At 40.2% G+C, this 23,903-nt stretch overlaps 1 protein-coding gene across 3 annotated transcripts in view; it reads right to left on the bottom strand.

Moving 5' to 3' along the window:
* Positions 1–288: 288 nt before the first annotated feature.
* Positions 289–23,903, bottom strand: part of ARHGAP15 (Rho GTPase activating protein 15) — a 336,537-nt gene continuing 312,922 nt past the window's right edge. For all 3 annotated transcript variants that reach the window (XM_035897895.1, XM_035897896.1, XM_009642493.2), the window contains exon 14: positions 289–1,528. In XM_035897895.1, the coding sequence (XP_035753788.1) occupies positions 1,345–1,528 (184 nt within the window). In that variant the 3' untranslated portion in view covers positions 289–1,344. The remainder of the gene's footprint in view (positions 1,529–23,903) is intronic.

The following is a 23,903-nucleotide window of genomic DNA, read 5'->3' as shown; positions in this document are numbered from 1 at the left end:
ACTGCTCTGAGGAGCAACCTTTCCTGAATAACATGGTATTTTGCAAAACGATGCTAAGTAAAAACTGAAGCGATCCATGATCTGCTGAGGTGATATTGAAGACATATCTCTCGTGCGCAGCAGACCTATGCATTAATCCTATGTTTTGGGGTCTTTAATTGCTTTAAATATTTGCTTCTAGATCTGTGTTTCACACATCTTATTTACATGGTTTATTTTTCATTTTATGAACAAATCGATAACCAGACAGACTCTTTACCACACTGGATTAGTTTTATTTATTCTCTTTGAACTTGATTAAAAAGCTGTCAAACATAAGTCTACATTTTATCAGCAGAATACTTTTACAAAACAGGGTAGGAGATGTGTATAGCTGGAAACATACATTTCAAAATGAAACAATATTTGATATATTCTAGACAGTTACCCTTTTGTTTATCCATGACAACTGAAACTAACCATCAAATGCATAAATTGATTCAAGTCTAGCCAAGTAATCCTAAGGGCATATGAAAAGGCTTTTTTTTAAAGTTCTTTCTAGATGAATTTAATGTAGTTCACCAATAAAGCATCCTCAGGAGCACAATACAAATGCTACAGAACATGAGATAGCTGGGGAAAGCGGGCAGATGTACAGTGTGATGAAGAATCAAAATGGATGTTACGTTAAAATGAGCAGCCATGCAATGTCTTCATTTCATGTACTGCATTTAAGTAAAAATGCCAAAGTTCCAATTGTGTTTTTAATTTTTTTTTAGGCACTGTTATGCAAATAATGACATTCTAGTGGTGCATTTTTCTTATTTGTTTAAAAGTATTGAATGTAATTTTTTTTGAACTCTTGGGGTAGGCAAATTGATTATTCATCATGTCTTTAACTTGCAATATATATCAAAGAGAAAGCTAAATTATACTCAGATTAGCTACAAATGATCTGCTATCACTGTTTTAATTTATTGACTTTAATATACATATTTTAATCCATCTCCCACAAAGCTCTTCAATTACTATTTGTCTTTCTGTGCCATTGCATATGTTGGTAAACAGCATTTTCTATGGTCTTTGGCCATATGCTGTATGCTCAGCTTGCAAAAAAAGTGACACTTGGAGTGCTAGCATAATGAAACTCTCAAAGGGTTAATGCAGAATACATATAGGCAAATGTTGACAATATTTTTTATTCCAATGTTTGAAAATTAAACACAAAATCATCATTAAGTTTTCACAAAATGAGGCATCTGTCACTTGAAAGAAAAAGAAATATTTCAGAAATATGTTTACAGAAATGTAAAAATATTAGACATCAAGACAGATGTGAACGTTTTCAATAACAGGCCCTGTCTGTCAGTCTTCCTCAGAGCCGAAGATCTTGCTGTACTCACTCAACATAAGTTCAACTATCTGATTTTGGTACAGCATGTGGACTGCCATGTTCCCTGTCTCCTTTTCAGGTCTAAGGAGTGTTGGTCCAAACACAATTCCTAAGCTTTGTGTTGACATAAGATTCACGGATTCCTTGGCTGCTATCCTGTTGACGAAAGGAAAGAATTGGTTAAAAAAGAGGGATGTCAAAGGAGTCGCTGTTGCATTTGAAGTACATAGAGGCACTTTTTACTGATTCTCCTACCAGGAATGTTTTTTTGGTTAAGTTATCAAAAAGAAAGAAAAAGAAAGAGGGAAGAGACAACTTCTGCCAACCTGACAAACGAGGAAAGGAGCGTCAGCCCCAGACAGCACAATGTGTGTGGGGTGGAGGTCTAGAGCCCCATTTTCACCACTCTTATATCAGGGCACAATTATATCTGGTGAATGAGCATTAAGTTGGTACGTGTGCTATAAGGCAATCATTTCTGAGCTCATACATTTAGATACCCAAAATAGGCATTGCTCTTTACGCTAAGGGAATCGAGTACTTTTGCTGTCAACAGTTTTGGTGGCTCCAGGGAGAAGGCTCCCTGCTTCTCTCTTAGTATGGTCTTCAGCACTGAAAGAGTTGGGAAAACAAAAAATGTCCCTTAATACAGAGCTCATATGAAACACATTCCTTCTGCTAATTTAAATCCAATAAAGTTAGCATGGTCTGAAATGGATTGTGAAATTTATATAACTAAAGATTTTTGCATGCCTTATCCTGACACAAAGTTTCTTAAAAGGCACTGAGACCACATACCTTAGTGAGATGACTTAGAAAATAATGGTAAGGATTATAACCTTTGATACCTTTATTACCCACAAAATTACAAGAGGAGGACTATTATTATTAAAAGTTGATCTTTTGTCTGTATTAAGACTTAATATTCTCATGGAAATGACATTAAGGATGGAGAAGTCGGGTCTAAGAACAACATAGGTTTAATAGATGGAGTTTAGGTAGGCAGTTTCACATAAATCTCTGCAGCGGTGAGTATGAACTAAGTAGAAATCCATTTCCTTCCACCCTCCAGAATATATAATGTACCCTAGGTTGGAAAGACTAGTAAATGAAGATACATATTTTATAAATAAATTATACAGCTCTAACAAGGAACGTGAACTAAATGTAACTTTAATATGTAAATGTTTGAATTTATGGATGCTTTCTTAATCTGTTAGCTTTAACTTAAATATTCCAAGTGGACTGCTGAAGCCAAGTTCTGCTTTTTCCTCCTCTGTCTCATTGTCACTCATTTACCTTTTTAAAATCCAGACAGCAATTTAAAAATCATCATAGCTGTCTCTTTTTTTTTCTCCGTACCTGTTGCTGAATTTACAGCAAGCTTCACTATAAGTGAAAGAAACTTCATGAGGCGTAATGGGTTTGGTCAATTAAGGTTTCTTTCATGTTAGTGGGTGGGTCACACAGCACAGAGCATCTTCATGTGGATTTCTGCCAAACTTGTCGTTTACCACCTTCCTTGAACACCAGCGCTCGTGGTTTTTTCCCATTTATAAATAGGAAGCATTGCTTAGTTCTGCCTCATGCTTGTAACCGTGGTGTCCATTGCACAAAACACTCTCCATATGGCACTAATCAGATTGGCTTAATAATTAGTTTCTTAAAATATAGCATCTTTATTTTAAATTAAAAAAAAAATTATCTTTCCTCTATGGTAATATTAACATATCATCTCTTAGGAGTTCAGAAAGTCTCAAAAGTTAGTAGTTTTGTTGCCAAATGACTGTGTGGGTTTCTGATGGACGTCACACATCTTTGTCACAATTAAAAATGTTCGTTACAGGGGTGATGAGGTTGTTTTGCTTAATGCCACCTATTCAGAAGCACATACATCAAGCCTGGGGCCTCCTTGTGAGAAGGACTTGATTTCTATTGAGCTTGTTACATGCTAGAAGTTGGAAATGTTCTAAAGTATTTGCAGAAAACATCAGCATGGGTAGAGATGCTAGTTCACTGGGGGGAAAAAAACCACATTAATCAGCTGTACTTTGCCTAACTTTAGAGATCATCAATTTAGCATCAGCCATGGCTTTGCAATGGGGTGATGGTGGTGATGGACAGCATTGATAAAGCTAGAGGAGAAAAACCTGGCAAGGAGCAGGGGACAATGGACCATGGATGAGCAGAGTCAGGGTGAAGAACAGTGGTGACAGAGCTCAATTTACTGAAAGGAGAGGAAGGGTTGGACTTCCTTTATCTGTAAAATATGGAGCAGGATGTTGAGATCTTATGTTTCTGATGTGGACACAGAAAATGGGAGAGGGATGGCCAGTCTCTCTGTTGTTGCCATTGTTTACTGTCTTTCTGAAGCAGAATAATTCCCCTTTTTTTCCTGGAGTTGCCATCCTGAACATGAAATCCTCTTTGAGTCCAGGCATTGCTAGCACAAGGTCTGCAGTTGCTCAGCCCTCAGGAGATGAGGGTATGGCATGAAGCAAAGGAGGATGTGCAAGGTGTGTGCGAGCAATGGAGAGGAACCAGCTATCTGTCATGGTTCATCAATATGGAATGTGGCACTAAGAAAATAGAATAGAATCATAGAATCGTTTAGGTTGGAAAAGACCTTTAAGATCATCAAGTCTAACCATTAATCTAACCCTGCCATCCCACCACTAAACCCTGTCCTTAAGCACCTTGTCTACCCATCATCCATGTACGTTTGGGGCTCCTAAGCTTAATGCTAGTATAATAATTATTGTATAGATAAAATCTTTTGAGAATTCTTGATATTTTCTATATATTCATACTTGTTTTGATGACCATAATAACAAAACCTTAAACCAAGCAAATGTGGAAACATGGAAAATCTGAGTAGTTAAGTAATCAATGGTAAAATGCAGCTACTGGAGGGAAAGAAGAAAGAATTCCATCCAGCGTGAAAAAAATAATTAAAAGTTTAGGACCTTATGCCTTTTAAATTACAAATCTTTACTAATCAACTTCTGTAATATTTTTTCATCTGTCCACAAAAAAAGTCAAAGCAAAATAAAAACAAATATGCACAATTTAAGCTATTACTGTAGCTGCTTAGTGAAATTCAGTTGTTAAAAGAGAAAATCCCTAAAAATAGGCAAAAATTCTCTTTTTGGCAAGAAAAAGAGCAGGAAGAGTGATACACCATTTACAACATAAAAAGTGAAAGGAAATGCCAGAGTTACTTTTTGTCAAGCCCAAATGAAAGGAGCAATGATCCATCAATTTAAGATTATTTTAGAAACAATCTATAATCCGGTGCCACAGACATTGGAACCATGTCAAGAAATTCTTGGGTGTTATGCTGTGCAAGATTCCTCCCCCCAAATAAGTGAGCTGAATTGCAGACTTCAAGAATGGCTTCAGTCCTTTAAGATCACAAGTCAGGAGATATACAGAAAATACAGTTCTCGTTATTAATAGTAATGAAATTAATGATGTATTAAACCAGCAGAAGTGTCTGATAGGAGGGCTCTAGTGTCAATGGCAGATATATAAGCAAAAATACTTGGAATTTATGCTTTGGCTGTTGCCAAGGCAACCGTAAGCTGGAAAGCGTGTGACTGAGAGCAGGGCAACTCTACAGCTAAGAGGGTCATTGTATGGTGAGTTTGGCTCTCTAGTTCCATTAAACCTACACTTTTCAAACTCTCTAAATAAAATCATTATTAATTTTGACATTCGGAAAGCACATTGGATTATTACTTCAAATGCACTAGGTGTTAGGAAATGTTCTTTATCCATTTTTACTCCGTAATAACTGCTGCGAGGAGGAAAGTGTTCCAATAGTGACTCTGATTCCTCGCCATTATAATGTTCTGCCACACATTATAAATACTAGAGAGAAGTCAGCATACTTAGGGAGGAAAACCCCATTGGAAAGGGCACTGTTTTACTGTAAGCTAGAGAGTGTTTGATGGTAGAACTGTCCTCCGCTAGCTGCATTGAGAACTGCTCAGTCTTGTTTTCTTAGCCCTTTCCAGCCTACGAGCGTTTAAGTTTGCTCAACATTAGGGGCATTTCTACCCTTAGCAGAACTGGTTTTAGCCACGCCTACCTCGCTTCTACTGTTTTAAACTATATCTAAGGGTAACTTTGCAATAAGACAATCCTGCTGCTCTTCCATGAACTGGTAATATAGGCTATGACTAATGGGCAACACATCACAAAATGAGGGGATCAGAAGAGTAAGAACGAGTCATCTGGTAAAATATTATGGGCCAGAATGGCAGGTGTAGGAAATGCCATCCTGTGAATTCAGTAGAGGACCAAGGGATAAAAGTAGGTTTGGATCTTATCAGAATCCTGTCCACCAGCATTATGTACATTTTTTTATTTAACTAGGGAAGTTACTACCATGGGAGACAGAAACCAAGATCTAAACAGAGGCCAAGAAAGATTAAAGATGCATGGGAATAAAGAAAATTCCCCAGAAAGGAAAAAAATATGTATTTGTGACATTTGTCCTCTTGATATAACAATTAACCTTGCAGAATTAGCAACCATCTCCAACCAACTCTTCTCCAAGTGGATTATTCCATCACAGCCCATTTGGGTGGGTTTTGTACCTTTGCTGAACTGTGCTAGCAACCACCATCAGACTGGAGCTGCTCAACCTGATGGTCCATTGGGCTGATTTGATATCTAAGTTCCCAAGAACCACCTTAATGGGTCAAAGTCTGCACAGCCCATTGAGTTCCTTTACCAATAACGATCCTAAATTAGCTAATATCTGGTTCCTATACATACTCAGGCATATGCAAATATAACGTTTTAGCTTAAGGACTCTTCCCCGGGAAGAGTTGAGTCACCTCAACTATAGCCCTGCTGACAGGTCTTTTCACTGCGCTGTTATGGGACAGTTTTTATGAATCAGTTTTCTGACTTTTGCTATTGCAGAGCTCCCAATCCATTTGAACGTGTTAAAATTTGACTCTTACGATGAACAGTTTCTAGCTCAACATTTTATGCTCCGCTCCTTCCCAAATGCTGGTTCACAGGAGTTAAAAAATAACAGGTATTACATACTTTGCTTTAGTGACAAGACATTTGGGAAGGAATCATCCAACCTTGAAATAAAATCTTTATTGAAAGCAATTCTATATCCATGCCAGTCAGATACATTGTATGATCAGAAGAGGTATCCCAGGGGAAAGCTCGGCGCAGTAGACAGGGTTGATTACTTGGACCTCCTGTCAGTTCTTAACTCATTGACAATGGCTGAGACATTCAGTACAACTTTGTTTTCTTTATTTGGAAGTAAAGTTAATATACTTACCTTAACTGTGCCAAATGTACTGGAAAATAACCTGATAATAAAACGTACCATCCTACGAAGTGATTATGTCTGTGTGTGTATAAGCACGTTTTGGCAGGGCTTTTGCAGACGGGTTTTTCAGTGTTAGGAAGGAAGCACAAGTACAAAATGATGCACAGATAAAATATCAGGTTTCTTATGAATGTATTTCCTTTCCGTTTAAGGCCTGCTATGTACTTTCCTGAGATACAGCATGTTACTGCAATGTCATTTTGTGTTGTAAACCTATTTTGGTTCAGCTATAGTAGCTGTTCTTCAGGAAGAACTTAAGTGCTTTTTGGTACTAAAAAGACAACTGAACTATGAAGTTTGGCTTTGAGAGTCCTCTTAAAACACAAATAAGTGTCCTTTTACAGCACATCAAAATCTTGCAGAGATATCCACATCCAGCTGGATATACCAGCTTAGGCCAGAGTACAGCCGCTGTGGAGGAAGGGTGTAGGGCCCGTGTACTACTTAACCCCATCTTGAGAGACTTACAGAAATAATCGGTGTTAAGTGAGCCCCTGATACCATAAGCTCTATTTGTGTAAACTGTTCAATTCATTGCACTGCAACGTAGATAAATTTAAAATTTAGTAATAAATTGGGATTCTTGATATTTTATGAATGCAAACTAAACCTCATTATTATTTATGTACTGGCTTTATGGATGATTTGCTCACTTGCATTACAGTGGTATTCACCAGCTGATGAAGCTAAGCAAATGCAAACATTATCAGTTGAATCCCCAGCTTGTTGTTTGTGAAATCTGTATACTTTGTTGGGAGGGGGGAGCTTTGTGCCTGTGTAGCGACAACCTGAGGTTTATGCTTATAGAGGAGCTCCAAAACACTACAGCGTCTGTCCCTCTCAAAATGTGATCAGAGTGGACTAATACAGTTTTAAGCTACTTTCTTTTGCCCATGTAAAATGCAAGGGTACTTTAAATTCCTCTTTGCTCCATAGGTTGAATTTGAAACAATAGCTGTCCAAGACTGGTAATAGAGAAACCAGGTCATGGCGTACGATATGTTACGAGAGGGGTCAGAAATAGTTCAGACATACTTAAGAGCTTGCTTTTGCTGAAAATAGCCTCCATGGCTCCTGGCCTACAGAAACTCCATAGGCTTCCTGTGCTCTGCAGCTGTGGGTTCATATTACAGCTCTTTGGGAAAAATCCCTTCTCTTCAGTTGCTCTGGGACACAAGAATGAGCACTTGATGCTGTCGTCTTCTGCAGACTAGCCTTTAAATCTGACGGTTGGATGGCTATATATAGTACCTGGACAGCTGACAGGGACCCGGTGGAGAATGGACTTCCTCAGGGGATCCCCAGCATATCTCACAGCACGAGCCCTTCCCTGGATGAACTGCCTTGGAGTCTCGCCCTAAATGAAAATAATAACTAAACTAAGTCCGAACATCGGCTCACAGTTGGCTGAATAGACTCCAACAAGCTGAGGAAAGGCATTTATTCCGTCTCAGCCTGGTTTAAGAAGAGAACAGTTCAAAATAAAATTTTCTCACCACTGGGTGAACTTTGCTGCCTGTATGACTTCCTTTCTGAAGAGCACGTGTGCTCTTGCCTTTGCACAGACCTCACATACTGCATGTCTCGTAGAGAAAATCTTCATTTTCCAGGTGACTGAGACCAAGGTGTAAAAGCACATTTAGGTATCTAAAGGGACTCAGGCCCCTATAGAGCCTTCGTTCAGCAATGTGGTTTGGAGAAGTCCTCCTTGTTGTTCTGCACAACGGGAGCTGTGCTCCTGCCTCCGCCCTCGCTGTGGCCACATGAAGAGAGCAGGGTAACGTGGTGCCTGCATCCCAGCCTTGGGATCGTTTCTTTTTTCTGGCTATCATCTCCTGTGTTAGAGGAGCTCCAAAGGCATGGGGTGCACACCAGTGTCTCAGTATGGCATGGACAGCAAGGGCAGGAGTTCATCTCCACGCTGTGGTGGCTCCATTGAAGAGCCTGTTGCGGGCAGAGGCTCAGGTCCTGCTCCCCAAACCATGTTGTGTCAAAGAAACGGATTCAAAATCTTTTCATAAAATCTTGCCTATTACTGCAAAAGTTCTATGTCTCCCTTTTGGAAAACTGACCCAGCTGGGTCATCTGCTAAGTTCTTCCATTTACTGACAACCAGCATTCTGTCCTCCCAGTTTGGCTCGGTTTTTAATTTTTTGTGTGTGAATGCAAACTGGTTCTGACTAATGTTCATAAGACCAGAGGGGGGAGAAGATCTGGCTAGTCCATGTTATCGCAGCACGAGTTGCTATCAAGCCTGAAGTTTGCCTCTTCAGGGACGGCCACTTGGTAGGAGTCAGCTGAAGGCCATGAACTTCTTTCAGAAGCATCTCAGACTCCTCTGGCTGCAGCGCCACGCACAAGGCATTCATTTTTGCCTTCTCTAACAGCCCTGTAGCAGCATATATATCTCAAACAACAGCAAACCCCTCTTCAAAAGCCACACTACCACTGCAAGCACGAGCCTCTCCTTGGGGAGAGGAAGGGAGAGAACAAAACCACCCGTGACAGATGTTAGGCAGATGCTAATGCACTTCTTAGAGGTGTTTGGATAGTAGAGTGATAAAGGCAGTGTGAGACTACATAGAATAATATATGTTCAGACAGAGATATAACACATAGACCCCTTAACTGTATTTTTAGATGGTGGGGTAGCTTAAGCTGCGATTTTTTATTTTTTTTTTTAATTCTATTTCTGATTTTTTTTTTTCTGCATAACAGCTAGCTTTTTATAAAGACCAACCTGTCAGAGGTCCTGGATCTGTACGATTTTGTGGCCTGTGTGCCTCAGAAGGCAACAGTTAGTTTTACATGAATTAAGTTTTAACTTTTTAAATTGCTTAAGTATTTTTGTTCCAGAATGCATGAAGCTACATTTCCTTGTAGCATTAAAAATAAAAAGCAGTTAGTAACAATCTCCCTTAAATCAAGAATTGTAAATATGGAACCTTTATCATCAGCACAGCACATCCAAAAATGTCTTTGTAAAATAAATCAAATTATATGAGTTAATTGATTCCAGGCAACATCAGCAACTGCAGGTGGAAACTGAATAACAGGATGTTTATTAATGAAGGACTATTAATCAAAATTGACAATATCAATTCCTGTTTCTTTTATTTGAATTCTACCTGCAAAATCCATGGACATACTTGCTGAATTTTTAAATAAAAATTTAAGAGTAAAGAAAACACTAGCACTTGGGATTTTTGCCTTAGATGTAGGGCTATTTGTTTAAACAGCGAAAGGATATCCTAAATCCAATTTGACAGGCAATGCCAAAGATGCCAGTGGTAATTAATTAGCACTTAATTTAGACCACAGAACAACAGGATATGGAATTGGTGCTCAGTGCCATTTCCCCTTAGGCTTCATCTCATGAGGGTCAGGAGTATGGCTGTTGCATTGAAGGTCAGTAAATAAATTGGGGGAACACATTGACACTGGACTTTTCATGATAGATATCCTTCACCCTTATTACTGCCTCTGGCTATGGCTGATGAGAAAAGGACTGCAATTGTTCTGGGAAGAACGCTGTACACAAGCTCGATTCGAGCAAGGTAGCGTTTGAACTCACGCGTCGTACAGTAGTGGCGCTGGGCGCTTCCTACGGGCAGAGCTGTCTCAACTTTGTATCTGGGCTGGAAATAAACTTCTAACTGTAGCATAGAAAGCTTGAGGAACTCTGACAGGCGAGAAAATTCACTTAAAAGCAGTCCTTAAGTTTTCTAGATTTGCAAGCTTAGCTTTAGATTAAGTGTAATTAAAATCAATGGAAGATTTTAAAGTGAGGTTAGAAACTAGGTCAGCAAGGGAAAAAACACATTTCCTTATTATCCTCTTGTCTTTGTCTTAATAATATTTGGTATTCTTCCATAAAGCTAAAGGCTCTTCATAAAGGTGGATTAATGTTATTAACAGCACTGTTTTCTGAGGGGGACACTGAGGTTTTGACATGCCTAGTGATGGGCGAACAAAAAGTATGTGGCAAAAAAGCAGAGCCACCACTTCTGCTGGTAACCCAGCTGTTGTCTAACTCAGCGAAAGAAGCCGCCCTTCCACAACACACCCAAAGCAGAGGGCTTGTGGAAAGCACACAGGAGACCCTATGGAGCCTTGTTCACAGATGCACATAAATTGCCTTTTTTGGTTCAGATCTACTGGTAAGAAAACTAGAAAGATTATGAGACTTGGTATTATAGTATAATCCTCCTCCTCCCAGTAAAGTTAGTGTATCTGCCAGCCACTACTATGCTTTTTCTTCCAGTAATCTCTGCCCGTCTTTCAAAAGAGCGGCTCAGGTGGAAGGGTGTCAGCTCTGGCACTGATACCCAGTGATGTTACAGCTTTCTGAAATTGCTTCTTACAAACCGTACCCTACTCCGCTTAAGTAAGCCCAGTTCTACCACGGCCCGCAGGACGATGAACAATGGCAACTTCAGCAGTTACAGCAGGGAAATTCTTATTGCAAAGCCTAGATGTACTCCGCTAGCACAATTTTTTTCTCCTTGGTCCCCAGAAGGGCTGTCTGCATCGCTACGTCAGGAAAAAGCTGGGTTAGACAGCAGTCCGTGCTGAGAAAATGTATTTTGGAAGCCCCAGGTTAACAGTTATTTTAACTTTCCCTTCATCGCACCCTTTGCGTCATCTCTCTCGACAGTGAGTGAAATTTTGATTACTGTTAAAGTCACTGACAAAACTCCCAGCAACTGTGAGCCAGAATGGAGTCAGGATTTCACCTTATATAAGCTTAACTTCTCTCATTGTGGACGATATCTACTTTTGCTAAGTGGCATTACTCCCTTTGACTATGGTCAATCTACAGCCTCTTGCAGCCTTCAATTATAGCCCTGTTGCGCTTCTGTAATCCAGTCGAGAGCAAATAGCTCTGGCTATGACAGGTTTACTTTCTGACTTAAAGCCCCAAAGTGGCAATTGGCTGGAATTTCAACCTGGGATGCTGAATTTTAGACAACCTGCTCAGAAATGCATCTTTGATGGTGAGTCTAGAGCTTCTCATGAAAAACTTAGTTTTGCTAACAACGCGTTGGTTTTCTCCAGCGTCATGAATAAATTATGCGGTTTTCTAAGACAACCAGTAATTTTTGATGTTGAAATCAGAGAATGTGGCAAAGAATTCCACGAAAGCCAGAGAACAAACTCTCGTCAAAGTTTTCCTTTTCTGTGAGCTCCTGTATATGTAATTGCTTCATAAATTTTGTTTCAAGCCTTTTTAAATAATGAAAACCTTTTAAATATTGAACTATTTATTAACTGTCCCCAATATAAAAATCTCCATTTTTTTAACCTATATTATCACCATCTTGTTGTTTAAAATGAAAGCCTTTTTGCATTGGTCTGCCCAACAGAGATGAATTTACATGGGACCTGACCTCAGCCAGGATTCCTACTCTTTCAGGTTCAGTTCTGAGCTCTCCACAAGCTACTAGTGCAATATATATGCACTGCATTTGTATCAGATTTGAAAGATGCTTTAACATGCCTCCCAGCATCACGATTGTTTCAGCCCTGATATTGAACATGAGTAGGATGAATGTATCTCTTAAATGCACTAGTGAGTATGTGCCATGAGTCTTTGATTTCTTTAAACTTATTTACATTTTACTTGCCCTAGAGCCATGAATTTACTATGTCAGCATTGTCTTTTCTACTTACACTTTGTCTGTCTTGTCCGCTCACCTTAGCTTGATGTTTATTTTTTGTGCACGTGTATAGTCCATTGCACTAAATGCACAAACTGCCTGGAGTGCAGGATTTTCCATATATTGTGTCTTTCTAAGATGCACCCTTTGTAGTACTGCAAGTTCTGCAATATTTCCTAGCTTTAAACTAGCCTTGAATTTTCTCATTAGTTCCTTTTCAAGTCAAATACCCATTCACACGTGTACTGGTCTCAGATGACTGTGGTCTAACTGCCTTAGACACTTGACAAAAGTCTTTATCCTCTATAGAGGCAGCCCTACCTCCCTCAGTAGTTGGGTTTCTTTCATCTTTGAAGCTTCAAGTGACCAGACTTGCCAATATCTGCTTTCGTCTGACCCTGATCAAAATCCACAGTTAGAAAAACTGGTGAGAAAACAAACACAAGTCTCTTAGACCTCCTAACCAAAATCACATTTGACAGACAAAGGATTTAGGAACGACAAGTACAATCTTGTTGTTATCAAGGCATACACATTAGTCTTGGGACACCTCATTCGGTAACCAGCTTCAAGGACATCAAATCTCTCAGTCGTATCTTAACAGAGTAAAATCCCTCAATGCACCTAACAGAGTTGCAGAGAAGCGTTTCTGATAGTGCATGCCCAGCAAATGGTTCTGTCCCTGTATGGCCTTGCTTGTTGATGTTATGTGTAGGCTGTTCTTCCAGATGAAGCTTAAGTACCTTGCAGATGATTTTTTTTCATTGCCTTGAGCTCCAGAAGACCACCTACACTGCGCTGTCTGGCTCTCAGTTAAGATTAAATTCAGGACACTTTTTTGCAGGTGCTGCATGAATCTTCCCCTAGAGCAGAAAATGTCTAACCTTAGGTGAATGCTTGTAAATGGATTTACAAGCTGAGAAAGTGCCTCTTTAGGAAGCAAATATATATGTGAAGCTGTATAAACGCAATTTAATTTGAAGAGTAATGGAAACCTATTAGCATGTAACCCAGAAAGATTAAGCAGTTCCTCAACACAGTGGTCAGGTGATACTCAAAACATATTCATCAAGATTTGAAATTTGCCCTGAGATAGAAATCTCGGGGATGACACTGAGTCCATAACAGCTGCAATGACTTCCATGGGATAGATGCTCTGAAGGAATGGAAAACTCATTCTGTTGATGACACTTTTATGAGACAGATATCCAGATATGGAAACAAATCTGAGTTGTCCTAGGAGGTGGTCTTAAGTTGCCTGCTAATACTACTGGCACAGCCCTACTGAAAACTCTCTCTGGACTGAAAGTTTGAATGTGGACAAACTGATGTTCACAGTAAACTTTACTTACTGGAACGCTTCAATGTGCTATAGGGTTATCTCGTAAGCTATACGCTACTGGGGTCTCCAAGATAGCTGATAGTGTTTGGTGAAGGCCCGGACTTGGCAATGTGGACGTCAGTGATCTGGGAAGTGGGAGCAGCTTCAAGGCAGATGAAGTGCTATCCTGAGGTGGATTGGTGAGGCTGAGCCTGGTGCTGACACAGAGAACACGATGCGAAAATTTTGTACTTTGTCCATGAAGGTGCAAGGAGAGCTACAGGAGACAGATTGGTGGGATCTATAAAAAATACGAAACTTTTCTGGTTTCCCTTTTCTTTGCTCATCTTGATGGAAAGGGGTCTTCTTTCAGAAGACCACCACAAAACTCCAGAGAGGACGTGGCAAGGCCATCTAACAGAAGGGCTGAGACGAGTGGAGAAACCCTTGACTTAGAGGAGGTAACCAGTTGCATCTCGTGGACCAGGGGAGGAGGTAAGTTGTTGTATGCTTGGCTGGAGTTAGCCTCTCCACAGATTTACGATTTTACATTGCACCATAATGCGTAATGTACGAAAAGATAAATATTTTCCATTCAGCAACATCTTGCTGTATTTTCATCTAACTCTATAATTTTAATTATAAAGTGAACATAACCTGTATCAAATTATGATTTTGTTAACATATTGAATGAGGACAAGAAAAATAAATACCAGATTTTATACTGTACAGGCACATGAAGGTATAGTAAAAAAATCTGGTTTCCTTGACCACATTGTCATAATATGCATATATAACTGCTTATTGAATCCAGGCTGTGTAGACAACAGAAAGAACACTGGCTCCATACCATCACAATGCATGCCCACAACAAAGAGGAGGAAAGAACAGGCTCTTTCATTGTGTGTTTCTAAGTATTACCAACATAAGGGCTAAAAACTTTACCTCTGTCTGAAGTGTGTCTATATATCCATGCATAAGTTATTAACTGGGCTCCCTGAGCACAGTTGCTGAAAATATTAATATATTCAAATTATATTCTAGCTACTGCAAAAACAGTAGATCAGACAAAAGTATTAAAATCTCCTCAGACAAAAGGAGTCATGTTATTTATAAAGTTCCTCCCCCCCCCCTTACTGGAACACAAACCTTCATTTGTATATAATATATAAGAACGCAAGATGATCCTTAGATGTCAAAATGAGGCTTAAAGTTTGAATGTAATCATAAAACAGTGACTCTAATGCTTGCCATAAACAAATTGTCACTGGTATTATGTAGCTTAGACTATTCACAAAGTATAAAAGATGGGAAGAATAAAAGGTGGCTGCCAAACACCATGGGCCAAATCCAAAATTTGTGCCAAATTGTGCTAGCGGACTGGGAATTGCAAACCCAGCGTGGAACTCAGATTTGCACTCCCTGGTGCTCAGGCTGTTCCTATGGTGTAAATTAGGGTGAGAGAAAGGCTATTTTTTTTTTTTTTTTAGTTTGTCAGTTTAGACTGTAAGGCAGCAAAACATCAACCAGTGGCTTCTGCAGCCTCCCCTGCTCCCTCTTTCCAGGAGACAGGAAAGTGGGATAAAAGTTCCCTAATTGGTGCAGGACCAGTTTTTTGCATGGGGTGGCCTTCTAGGACACAAACAGGCATGGTCAGATGGCACCAGCAACACAGCCCAAAAGGGAAGCACCGCTCTCAGATCTGGTGGTCTTGTATTTTTCATGTTATCCAGCGCGTAGGATAACACCTCATTGGCCTGAGACCGCTCTCTTTGCTTGGACTCGTTAGGAAAGCCGGCATGGTGGGTTATCAACAGAAAAAAATGCATCGAGGCAGAAGGCCTTGTCCGTGAACAACAGCTAATCAGTCAGAGATACTTCCCTTTAGTGCCAGCTTTGGGAATAACGTATATCTGACAATAAGCGCACTGCGCAGATGTAAATGGCAGCTAATGGGGGTGTTAAGGCCCTTTACCGGGGACAACAACCAAACTAGGTGGTTGTCTACCACCCCTTTTTTCCCCCCACTTCCTTTTAAAAGTAAAATGACATTTTTTTCACAGCCTGAAATAATTGTTCAAGCAGAGATACTGGTTTAACTCATTATGAATTATTAGTGGAAAAGTGGGTCTCAGAAGTATGTTACATCTGAAATATTTTTCGTCACTTGAACATGTGCCGTCCAGAACTGGCCCTATTCTACCAGTCACTGGGAACAAACACTTCGCATTCACAGATGCTCCTAATTTGGTGTGGTTTGGAGCGTAATTTAGATCAAACGTATCCATGTAAATGAGTCAGGGTTTCTTAATTAGGTGCCTCTAAAGAAAAAACTTGGACCACATCAGTAGGTGTGGGTGTGGTGCCCACAGTACTGGAATCTTTCCTATAGATGAAGCTGAGTTTTGTTCAGGCATACTGTAGGTTTTTCTTTCCCCCCTTTTCTTTTCTTTTCTTTCCTTTTTTTTTTTTTTCTTAAAGCACAATAATAAATCTGCAGATGGCATAGACATAAAGACGCTACTTCAGAGGAGCTGTCTAAAACACTGTCTCTTTGGCAAATGCCTTAAAGTAGGTCATTCTGCTGTGATTTAGGTTTATATTTCATTGCCAGCTTTTTGTTCCCGTTACAAGTAGGGTGCATTCCAGTCCACAGATTTGCTCTTCATTTTTTTTTCAGATTGGTTTTTATTTACAAGAATTTGTAGATCTGCGTAAGAAAATGGCCAATACCCTGTCAGAAGTACTAATCATGCACTTGACCACAAAAAGAGATGTATGAAGGTGATAACCTGCAAATGTTGGAATGTAAAATACCGTTCCCTGGAAGCAAAATATGTATTGATTGTCTTAACACGGTGATGGAAATGATTGTTACATCTTTTGCAATGTGTGAAAAACGATTTGATCTAATGTCATTTCAGAAGTCTCTCAGAGCAGGGGCATCTGTTACCGTAGTTGTTCAGGTATTTGCTTTTTCTTTTTACATGTTTGCCACTGAAAAGCCTGTATTTTATAGCTTATAGAAAAAATAAAAAATCATCAAGGTCTGTTTTCCCATCAAAGTGCTGGGGGATTTACATGCCAAACTCCCACTAGCCTTAATGAATTACCTGCATAAATTCCCTTTCAATCGATAGTAGAATAGATCCTATTGTGTTATATTAATTATTTTGCACAAAACACTGACATTTTGGCATTAAAGTCTTTTTTGTTTTGTTTTTAAGTTCCAATGAATATCTTAAGAAACTTCAAGCCTATTATTTATTTTACAGCATTATTCTGGGAAAAATCCCATATCTTTAGTCAGAAAAATAAAAAGCATTGCAATTTACCCTTTGATGGCCTGCTCCTGGACATTAATGTGTTAGGGCCCAATCTCCCAAAATAGCAAAAAAAAAAAAAAAAAAAAAAAAAAAAAAAAGAAAAAGAAGGGGGAAAAGAAGCCGTTTTGTAATGAATTGAGCATTCTTAATTTTCACCAACAAAAACCATTTGAGTTGAAAAGAACGCTAACCCCAAGCAATATTAAGAGGTTACAAAATCACATAAATTAACTCCGCCAGTGATATTTTACTAAAGCTTATGCGAGTGCAAACCAGAAGCAGGACTCTCACATGGTCCTTATTAACTGGAGAGTACTTAGCAGTAACCGGCCTTCCCCGAGATGTGCTGGCCATATGCAGGCGTACGCCCACAGCGCCGATACGCACATGGATGAGCCTTCAAAGGCGTGGGGGGCTCAGGGTGGGGGATTGGGGAGTAAGTGGAGAGCAGAAGTGAGAAGTGTTCGCTGTGTCATCGTGGGCAAGTGCCTTACCCTCTTCATTCCTCACTTTCTCCATCTACACAACTAGGATAATAAAACTTACTGACCTGAAAAGGAAGTTATGAGATTTAATTAATGTTTGAAAAGCTTTTTTGAGATCGTTTGATATTGAGTAATGTGGGATGAACAATAGGAGCTCTTTGAAACAGGGGCTCTATCTGTCTGTATTTGTGTACTGCACCTAGCACAATGGTGCCGTACAGCCACAGCCTCAACCCTATCATAAATATTTAAATTAAAACTATGTTAATTATTTTTATCGTTCTGTTATTTGCTGATACACCAGTTCAGTACATTTTGAAGCTCGGTAGCATTGAAAAGTACCAAGTGTAATTATTTGCCTGATTGTTATGAAAATCAGGGTTTATATTTTTAAATACGGTTGTGGAAATAGGAAGTATATGGAAACACAGGTAAAAATGTGGTTTTAATTACTCGTCTTTCTTCTTGTTAAAAACACTAAGCTGTAAGGTATTCTTCAGGGAAGAGGTGAACTTTGCAGACTCTCTTATTCCGCAAAAAGAAGAACTAAACATGACTGCAAAAACCTCGGTAGCAGGTTGCCCCTGCCCTAAAGTGAATAAAATAAAAATGCATAAAAGGTGCTTCTGGAAGACTGGATTTCTTTTTTGCCTTTAATCCAAAATCTATTATTACTCCTGTCCTGTGCCTGGCACACATTTTCGTGTGTCCGCTAATTTACAAGGGGAGAGTTTAGTAGACCAATGTGCATTTAACAGAGGGAAATGGGTTTAACTCTTCTACTTCCCCCAAAATGAGCCCCGGCAAGCTACAGGAGACGGGACAAGTGTTGGCATTGCTCCAGCTCCTTTCTAAAACTCTTCTATAGCTGAAACAGGGAAAAGCACGTGTGCAAGAGCATGCCTCGATATATATTTGCCCTCCTCAAGCTAGAAAGTGATTAATTCATTTCATGTAAATCTTAAAATGCCAGTCAGGGATGCCTGAGTCTTTAATGTCCCTGGCCAGTCACCTACTCACTCTTATGGTGGAAGAGGACACTTCTCCTCACATTTCCAGTAGCTGCTCCCCAAGCCTGTAGGAGTGAGGCTACGCTTTTATTCCCTGCTGCTGTCCTGTGGCTGAAGAGCAAGAGCTGCTCATGAGTTGTCTGATCGTAAAGGTCTTGATTCAGGCAATAATTTCAACAAATAGTCTTTGTTTCTTGTGCCTTCCTTTAAGGACTTCTGTGATTCTATGCATTCCTAAATCTGACCATTTTTCCTGAAGCAAAATTAAAATGCCCATCCCAACCTTTGCATTGTAGGTCTCCCACAGGTTCTCTGAGGTTTCCCAAACAGAAATTTGTTGCATAGTCCTTCCATTCTGGGGACTGTTTTTTCTTTTAAATGACTTTTATTCTTTTTTTTTTTTCTCTCCTTCTTTTTCTTGATAAAAAGCTTGTACAGTTCTTAATGTAATCTGTTCTTCTACTGTGTGAAAAAAAGGGTTCTCCTGAGCCTAGATGTAATATGTAAACCTGCCTGAAACTGCTGATATGACACATAGTTTAGTAAGTGAAAATCACATTTGCTACATCTTTCCTCCACTAACTTAAAAAAAAAAAAAAAAGTTTGCAGACATTCTCTGCTTAATATTACTAGATGCCATACTTTAACTTTATTTTCTGATTTTCCCTCAGAATTCTGGGTACTGCTGCTGGACTTGTCATCACATTGTCATCGTGTCCTGGTGTGCGGGCTACTGTGGGCTTCTGTCTATGCGTGGCTTTTTTCTTTTTCTTTTCTTTTTTTCTTTTTTAGTCTTTAATAGGTAGAAATAAGTCTGTTTAGTCGCATATAGTTTGCAAGAGCCTATACTCTTCAGAATGTAGCTGCCACATGTTGAGAGCTTTGAGGGGTGTGTGTGCTTCATTTGTCAAGGTTGGAGGCTTTTCTCTGTTCATAGAACGATGAACATGGGGGAAGGTTATTTTTCAGAAGAACTAAAGCATGAATCTTGTAATACTTATGACTTTTGTTAGACACTATATATAGTATTAGTGGGTTCATCTTAGATAGATAAAAAGTTCGACTCTTGATGAAGAGCTTATTTCTGGTGAAATTGATGCAAACAATTCCTAGTAAGAATGAAGAATTTGGGCAGGGGGAAAAGGCAGTCAGAAAGGAAATCATTCTCTCTCTCAGAGAGCAGAAAGCCTGGATGGCATCTGAAAAATATCTTGCTGTGCTATGTACAGTAACAGGAAAAACAGAGCAAAAAAATAGAGTTTCTTGGATTCAAAGGTGAATCAAAAGGAATTGGCTTCTGCCCGGACAAGGCAGCCAGATAGGCCACAGTAACAGATCCACGTGATAAACCAAGAGGCAACTGCAGAGCTCCCCAGACAACTTGCCTGAAGTGCCTGCCAAGGAGGCAGATGCTGCTGCTGGAAGAATATCTTCCACAGTTGGGCATCTGGGTTCAGTGCTTTCCACGTAAGGGAGAGGGATGGTAGCATCAGGCTGGCCCCTGTCTTCCCGTTTAATTATTTCAACATCCATTTTATACTTTTGTAAATAACACGTATTATCCTGCCTTTGTGCAGGAAAATAAGAAGCAAGGAGAGGGGTTTTGTCTGCAATATATCCCTTCGCAGGGCTGTCTACATGGATGGGTAAAGACAGACTCGAGCTTGGCTGCCCTGTGCTCCAGCCTGGTCAGATGTGAGACAGCTTGGGTCTGGGAGTTGCAGAGCTGCCTTGCGGTGGCACGGAGCTCAACCTAATAAGCAGAGCAGGCTGAGATTCATTAATTTAACATTAATAAGCACAGCTTATTAGCTCAGGCACAGTGCTGTATAATGCAGGCACACAGCTTCTGGAGCAGGGCTGCGGCCGCCCTCGCCAGCTCGGAGCGTGGTGCAGAGGACCCAGCCAGGGTGCTCCTCTCCCCTACTGCATTTTGCATTAGGGAGGAAAGATCATTTTGCAGTTGCTGCAGAAGCTTCTGTGCAAAAAAAAAAAACCAAAACCAAACACTCCAGGTTTTTAGATTGTATTGCTGGCTTAGTCTGAGTCTTTAAGCCATTTAAACTTCTTGTGCCTCGGTTTCCCAATGAGTGTGTAATAGCTACCTCGACGATGCTGCTGTGAAGGAAGGCTAGGTACCGATCGTAAAATACTTTCGGATCCTTAAAGAGCAAAATGCTCCTTCTGCCTCACTTGAATTATAGTTTTGTGAGTAAATTATTGAGTACAAATAATGATTTATCAGATAAGGATTGGTTGCTCAGTTCACGTTCATGCAGAGAGCCAATACAAGGTTTCTGCATCATTTGATGTCCTGTGTGTGCCTGCAAAACAGGATCAGAAAGGACTATCAGTTTTATCTGGTACCTGCGATTAGCTCACTCTGTTTGGCAGTAAAATAACTTCTTTTCTGTTTTCACAAATGTATGGAAGAGCAGCATCTGGGCTATATATAGCAAGCAAATATTCTCTAAACACGTTCAAGTAGAGTAGGCTGGGTTTGGTAGCCCTTTATTTGGGAAAATCCTTACTCACATTGCATTTTGTTCTTTCTTTCACGTGTAAAGTATAATATTTTTTTTTATTTGTTCATCTTCAGGAAGAAGTATGAAAAGCCTAAGAGTAGTTGTGCTCAATTATTTTCAGTATGGGTCCTAATAAAACAATTCCTTATGGTATTAGACTGACAAGAGCTATGTGATGTGTCTGTTCAGCCCCATATTTTATCTCTTCTGCTTATGAGTAGTAGAATAATTTTCACGCAAAGATGAACAGGGGACATTGGTGGGGTTTTTTTTCATCAAATGCAAAAAAACTTAGAAGAACAGGTACTTCAACCCCAAGCTTTCCCCTTAATCCCCCTCCTGTGGGCTTCACACACTGCACTGTGACTTCCCATAGCTTCAGAGGGCTTGGTTTAAGAAAGATATATGGCACTGGTGTTAATTCCTGCCGCCAGGCCTTTCTTCCAGACTTTCTCATCATCTGCTTTGCCTGCGTTTCTAAAGAAGTACCCTTCTGAAGTGCATTTCACGTGTTACTTGGGCTTGATCTGGACCCACTCCCACAGACTGGATCGCCAGCAGAATGAAACCATAGTGCAACCTCACCACCGTCAGTGGTTCAGGATGAACGTAGCCTTCTGAGTGAAGGTTGGATTCTCGTGCTGAGCTCCCGTTTGTCAGTGAGACATATGCCCTCACGTGCTGTACAGAAGCCACAGGCTTACGCAGTCCCACGGCCCAGGTCTGCAGAGCCCTGTTCTCCTATTTGTCTGATAGAGAGGAAAGAAAAGGGTGGGAGAAAGAGAGGAATGCCACACAAACAGCGTTAACTGCAGTCCTTTGGCTTCACACCAGCAGAAACCTCTTGAAGCTCAGTTCAGCGTTGGGCAAGAGCAGTCATCTCCACCAGCAAAACCAGAAACTGCAGTAATATGCCTCAAACCAAACCAGTTTAATTGTTTTTTTGAACTGATCAGACACTTTTGAGTTTCCTGTGGTTTACACCCGGCAAACCCTGTGGTCGAAGAGGGTGGCACACTGTGCAAGTCAGTGGTGAGGCTGGCACATTGTGCGCATTGGCACCCCTCTTCTGAAGAGTCTCCCTAAATGTCATGTAATTTTATGCTTTTTAACCTCTGCAAACTAATCTTGTTTCCTAGGTTAAGTTAAACAAATACACGTAGCCTGTATTTACATAATACAAACATCATGTCATTCTGTACAAGGTATATATGTTTCTTTAGTCTCATGTACAGAGCCATGAGGGCATTCTGACTGGCCCGTGTCTTTTGCATTGACAAGTTCACGAGAACAAACCAGTTTTTATCTGGTTTTTGGTGTTTTCAGCATCTATTTTACTGCTGCTTCCATCTCAGTGGAGCAAAGTTTATGGAATAGTCCTGTCCTGCTTCGGGGATGTGTTTGTGTGGCAGAGAAAGCCAGCCTTCTTCAGAGAGACTCAGATGATTTCTCCCATAATGTTCAGACCCCCAAATGGCTCAGATATCACATTTTCCTGCCTTCCATCGCTCATTGCCACAGTATTGCGTTGGTTCACCTCATCTCTAGCTTCACCATGCCTTCTGCAGTGACACCTGGGTAAGAGCATATGCTTATTTGAATAGTACAGCCACCTTCCCACCAAATCTATGGAGTTGTAGTCAAGCCTGGTATTCTGTAGCTACACATAACAAAGCATCGGTATTTTATTGTCTGTATTTCAGTGTGGGTTTTTTTCCTTTTCTTTCCTCCAAAACCACCAGTGTTGGTCCAGGTTTGCCAGTTATTCTACACATACACAGCAGGAAACAATTGCTGTCCCAAACAGATTATACTCTAAAAAGCCAAGGCAGACAAAGGAAGTATTATCACCATTTTGTAAACAAGGAACCAAGGCGCAGAGAGATTAAGTGATTTACCCAAGGTCACCCAGAACATCCAGTCAAAGCCAAGAACTGAACCCACGTCTCCTGAGCCTCAATCAAGTGATTTAACTACGAGATCAAAGACTTATTGTGTATACCTGATAGCTGTCCCCTAAGACGTGGTAACAAAACTTTCTTCAGGTTAGGATCAATGCCACATATGGTGCAGTAAATTTTGTATATGGCATATCTGTGCTGACAGCGTGTACTCACTTCTTGCACTCCGGTTCTTCCCAGGAAATAATTTCCCTTATTATTCTTCCATTGACAGTAATAAATTATCATCCTTCTCTAGATAACCCACTGAAGGAGAGAATGTGTGCACACGGTACATCAGACGAATGCATAGAAAACTGTTTTTCTGCAAGGCCAAATTCAATCATTTTACGGACTGTTTAAAATCCTTCCATGCTTAATGAAATGGGGACATTCCCATGACTATATGGACTTCATTTTGCAGTTTTGACTGGAAGCTGCAAAACAAGATAAAGGATCTACGTCTCTCATATGTATATGCCGTGAGAATACAGCAGCAACGATCGGTATAAAGGCATCATTCATTATAAGCTCAGAGTAGTCTTTTATTTGGAGTCTTTATTACTGACTCACTGGGGTCATTATATCATTCCTGGGATGAACTACTCCTCTGTGCACAGGGCTTCCATGGGGCCCTAGATCCTACTTAGTCCCTTCAATTTTAAGGGCAATTTGGCTGAAAAGTGACTGTGCAAAATGGCACCACTTAGTCCCAACAGCAGGACAACCACGAAGGGAGGAACAGGATCTTGCCCTTCGTGTACCCCTGTCTTGAGGCCTGCCACTTCTGCCCAGTCATTCTGCAAGTCAAACAGCTCCAGGTTGGTTTCTGAGTGAGCACATGGTCTAGGTACATTTTTACTGTTAATACCATGACCCATGAGAAGAAAGCCTCAGGT

Source organism: Egretta garzetta, unplaced genomic scaffold, assembly GCF_000687185.1.
Source record: "Egretta garzetta isolate BGI_Z169 unplaced genomic scaffold, ASM68718v1 scaffold197, whole genome shotgun sequence".
Taxonomy (NCBI): Eukaryota; Metazoa; Chordata; class Aves; order Pelecaniformes; family Ardeidae; genus Egretta; species Egretta garzetta.
The sequence above is the reverse complement of the archived record's forward strand: the minus strand, read 5'-3'. Positions and strand labels throughout refer to the sequence as shown.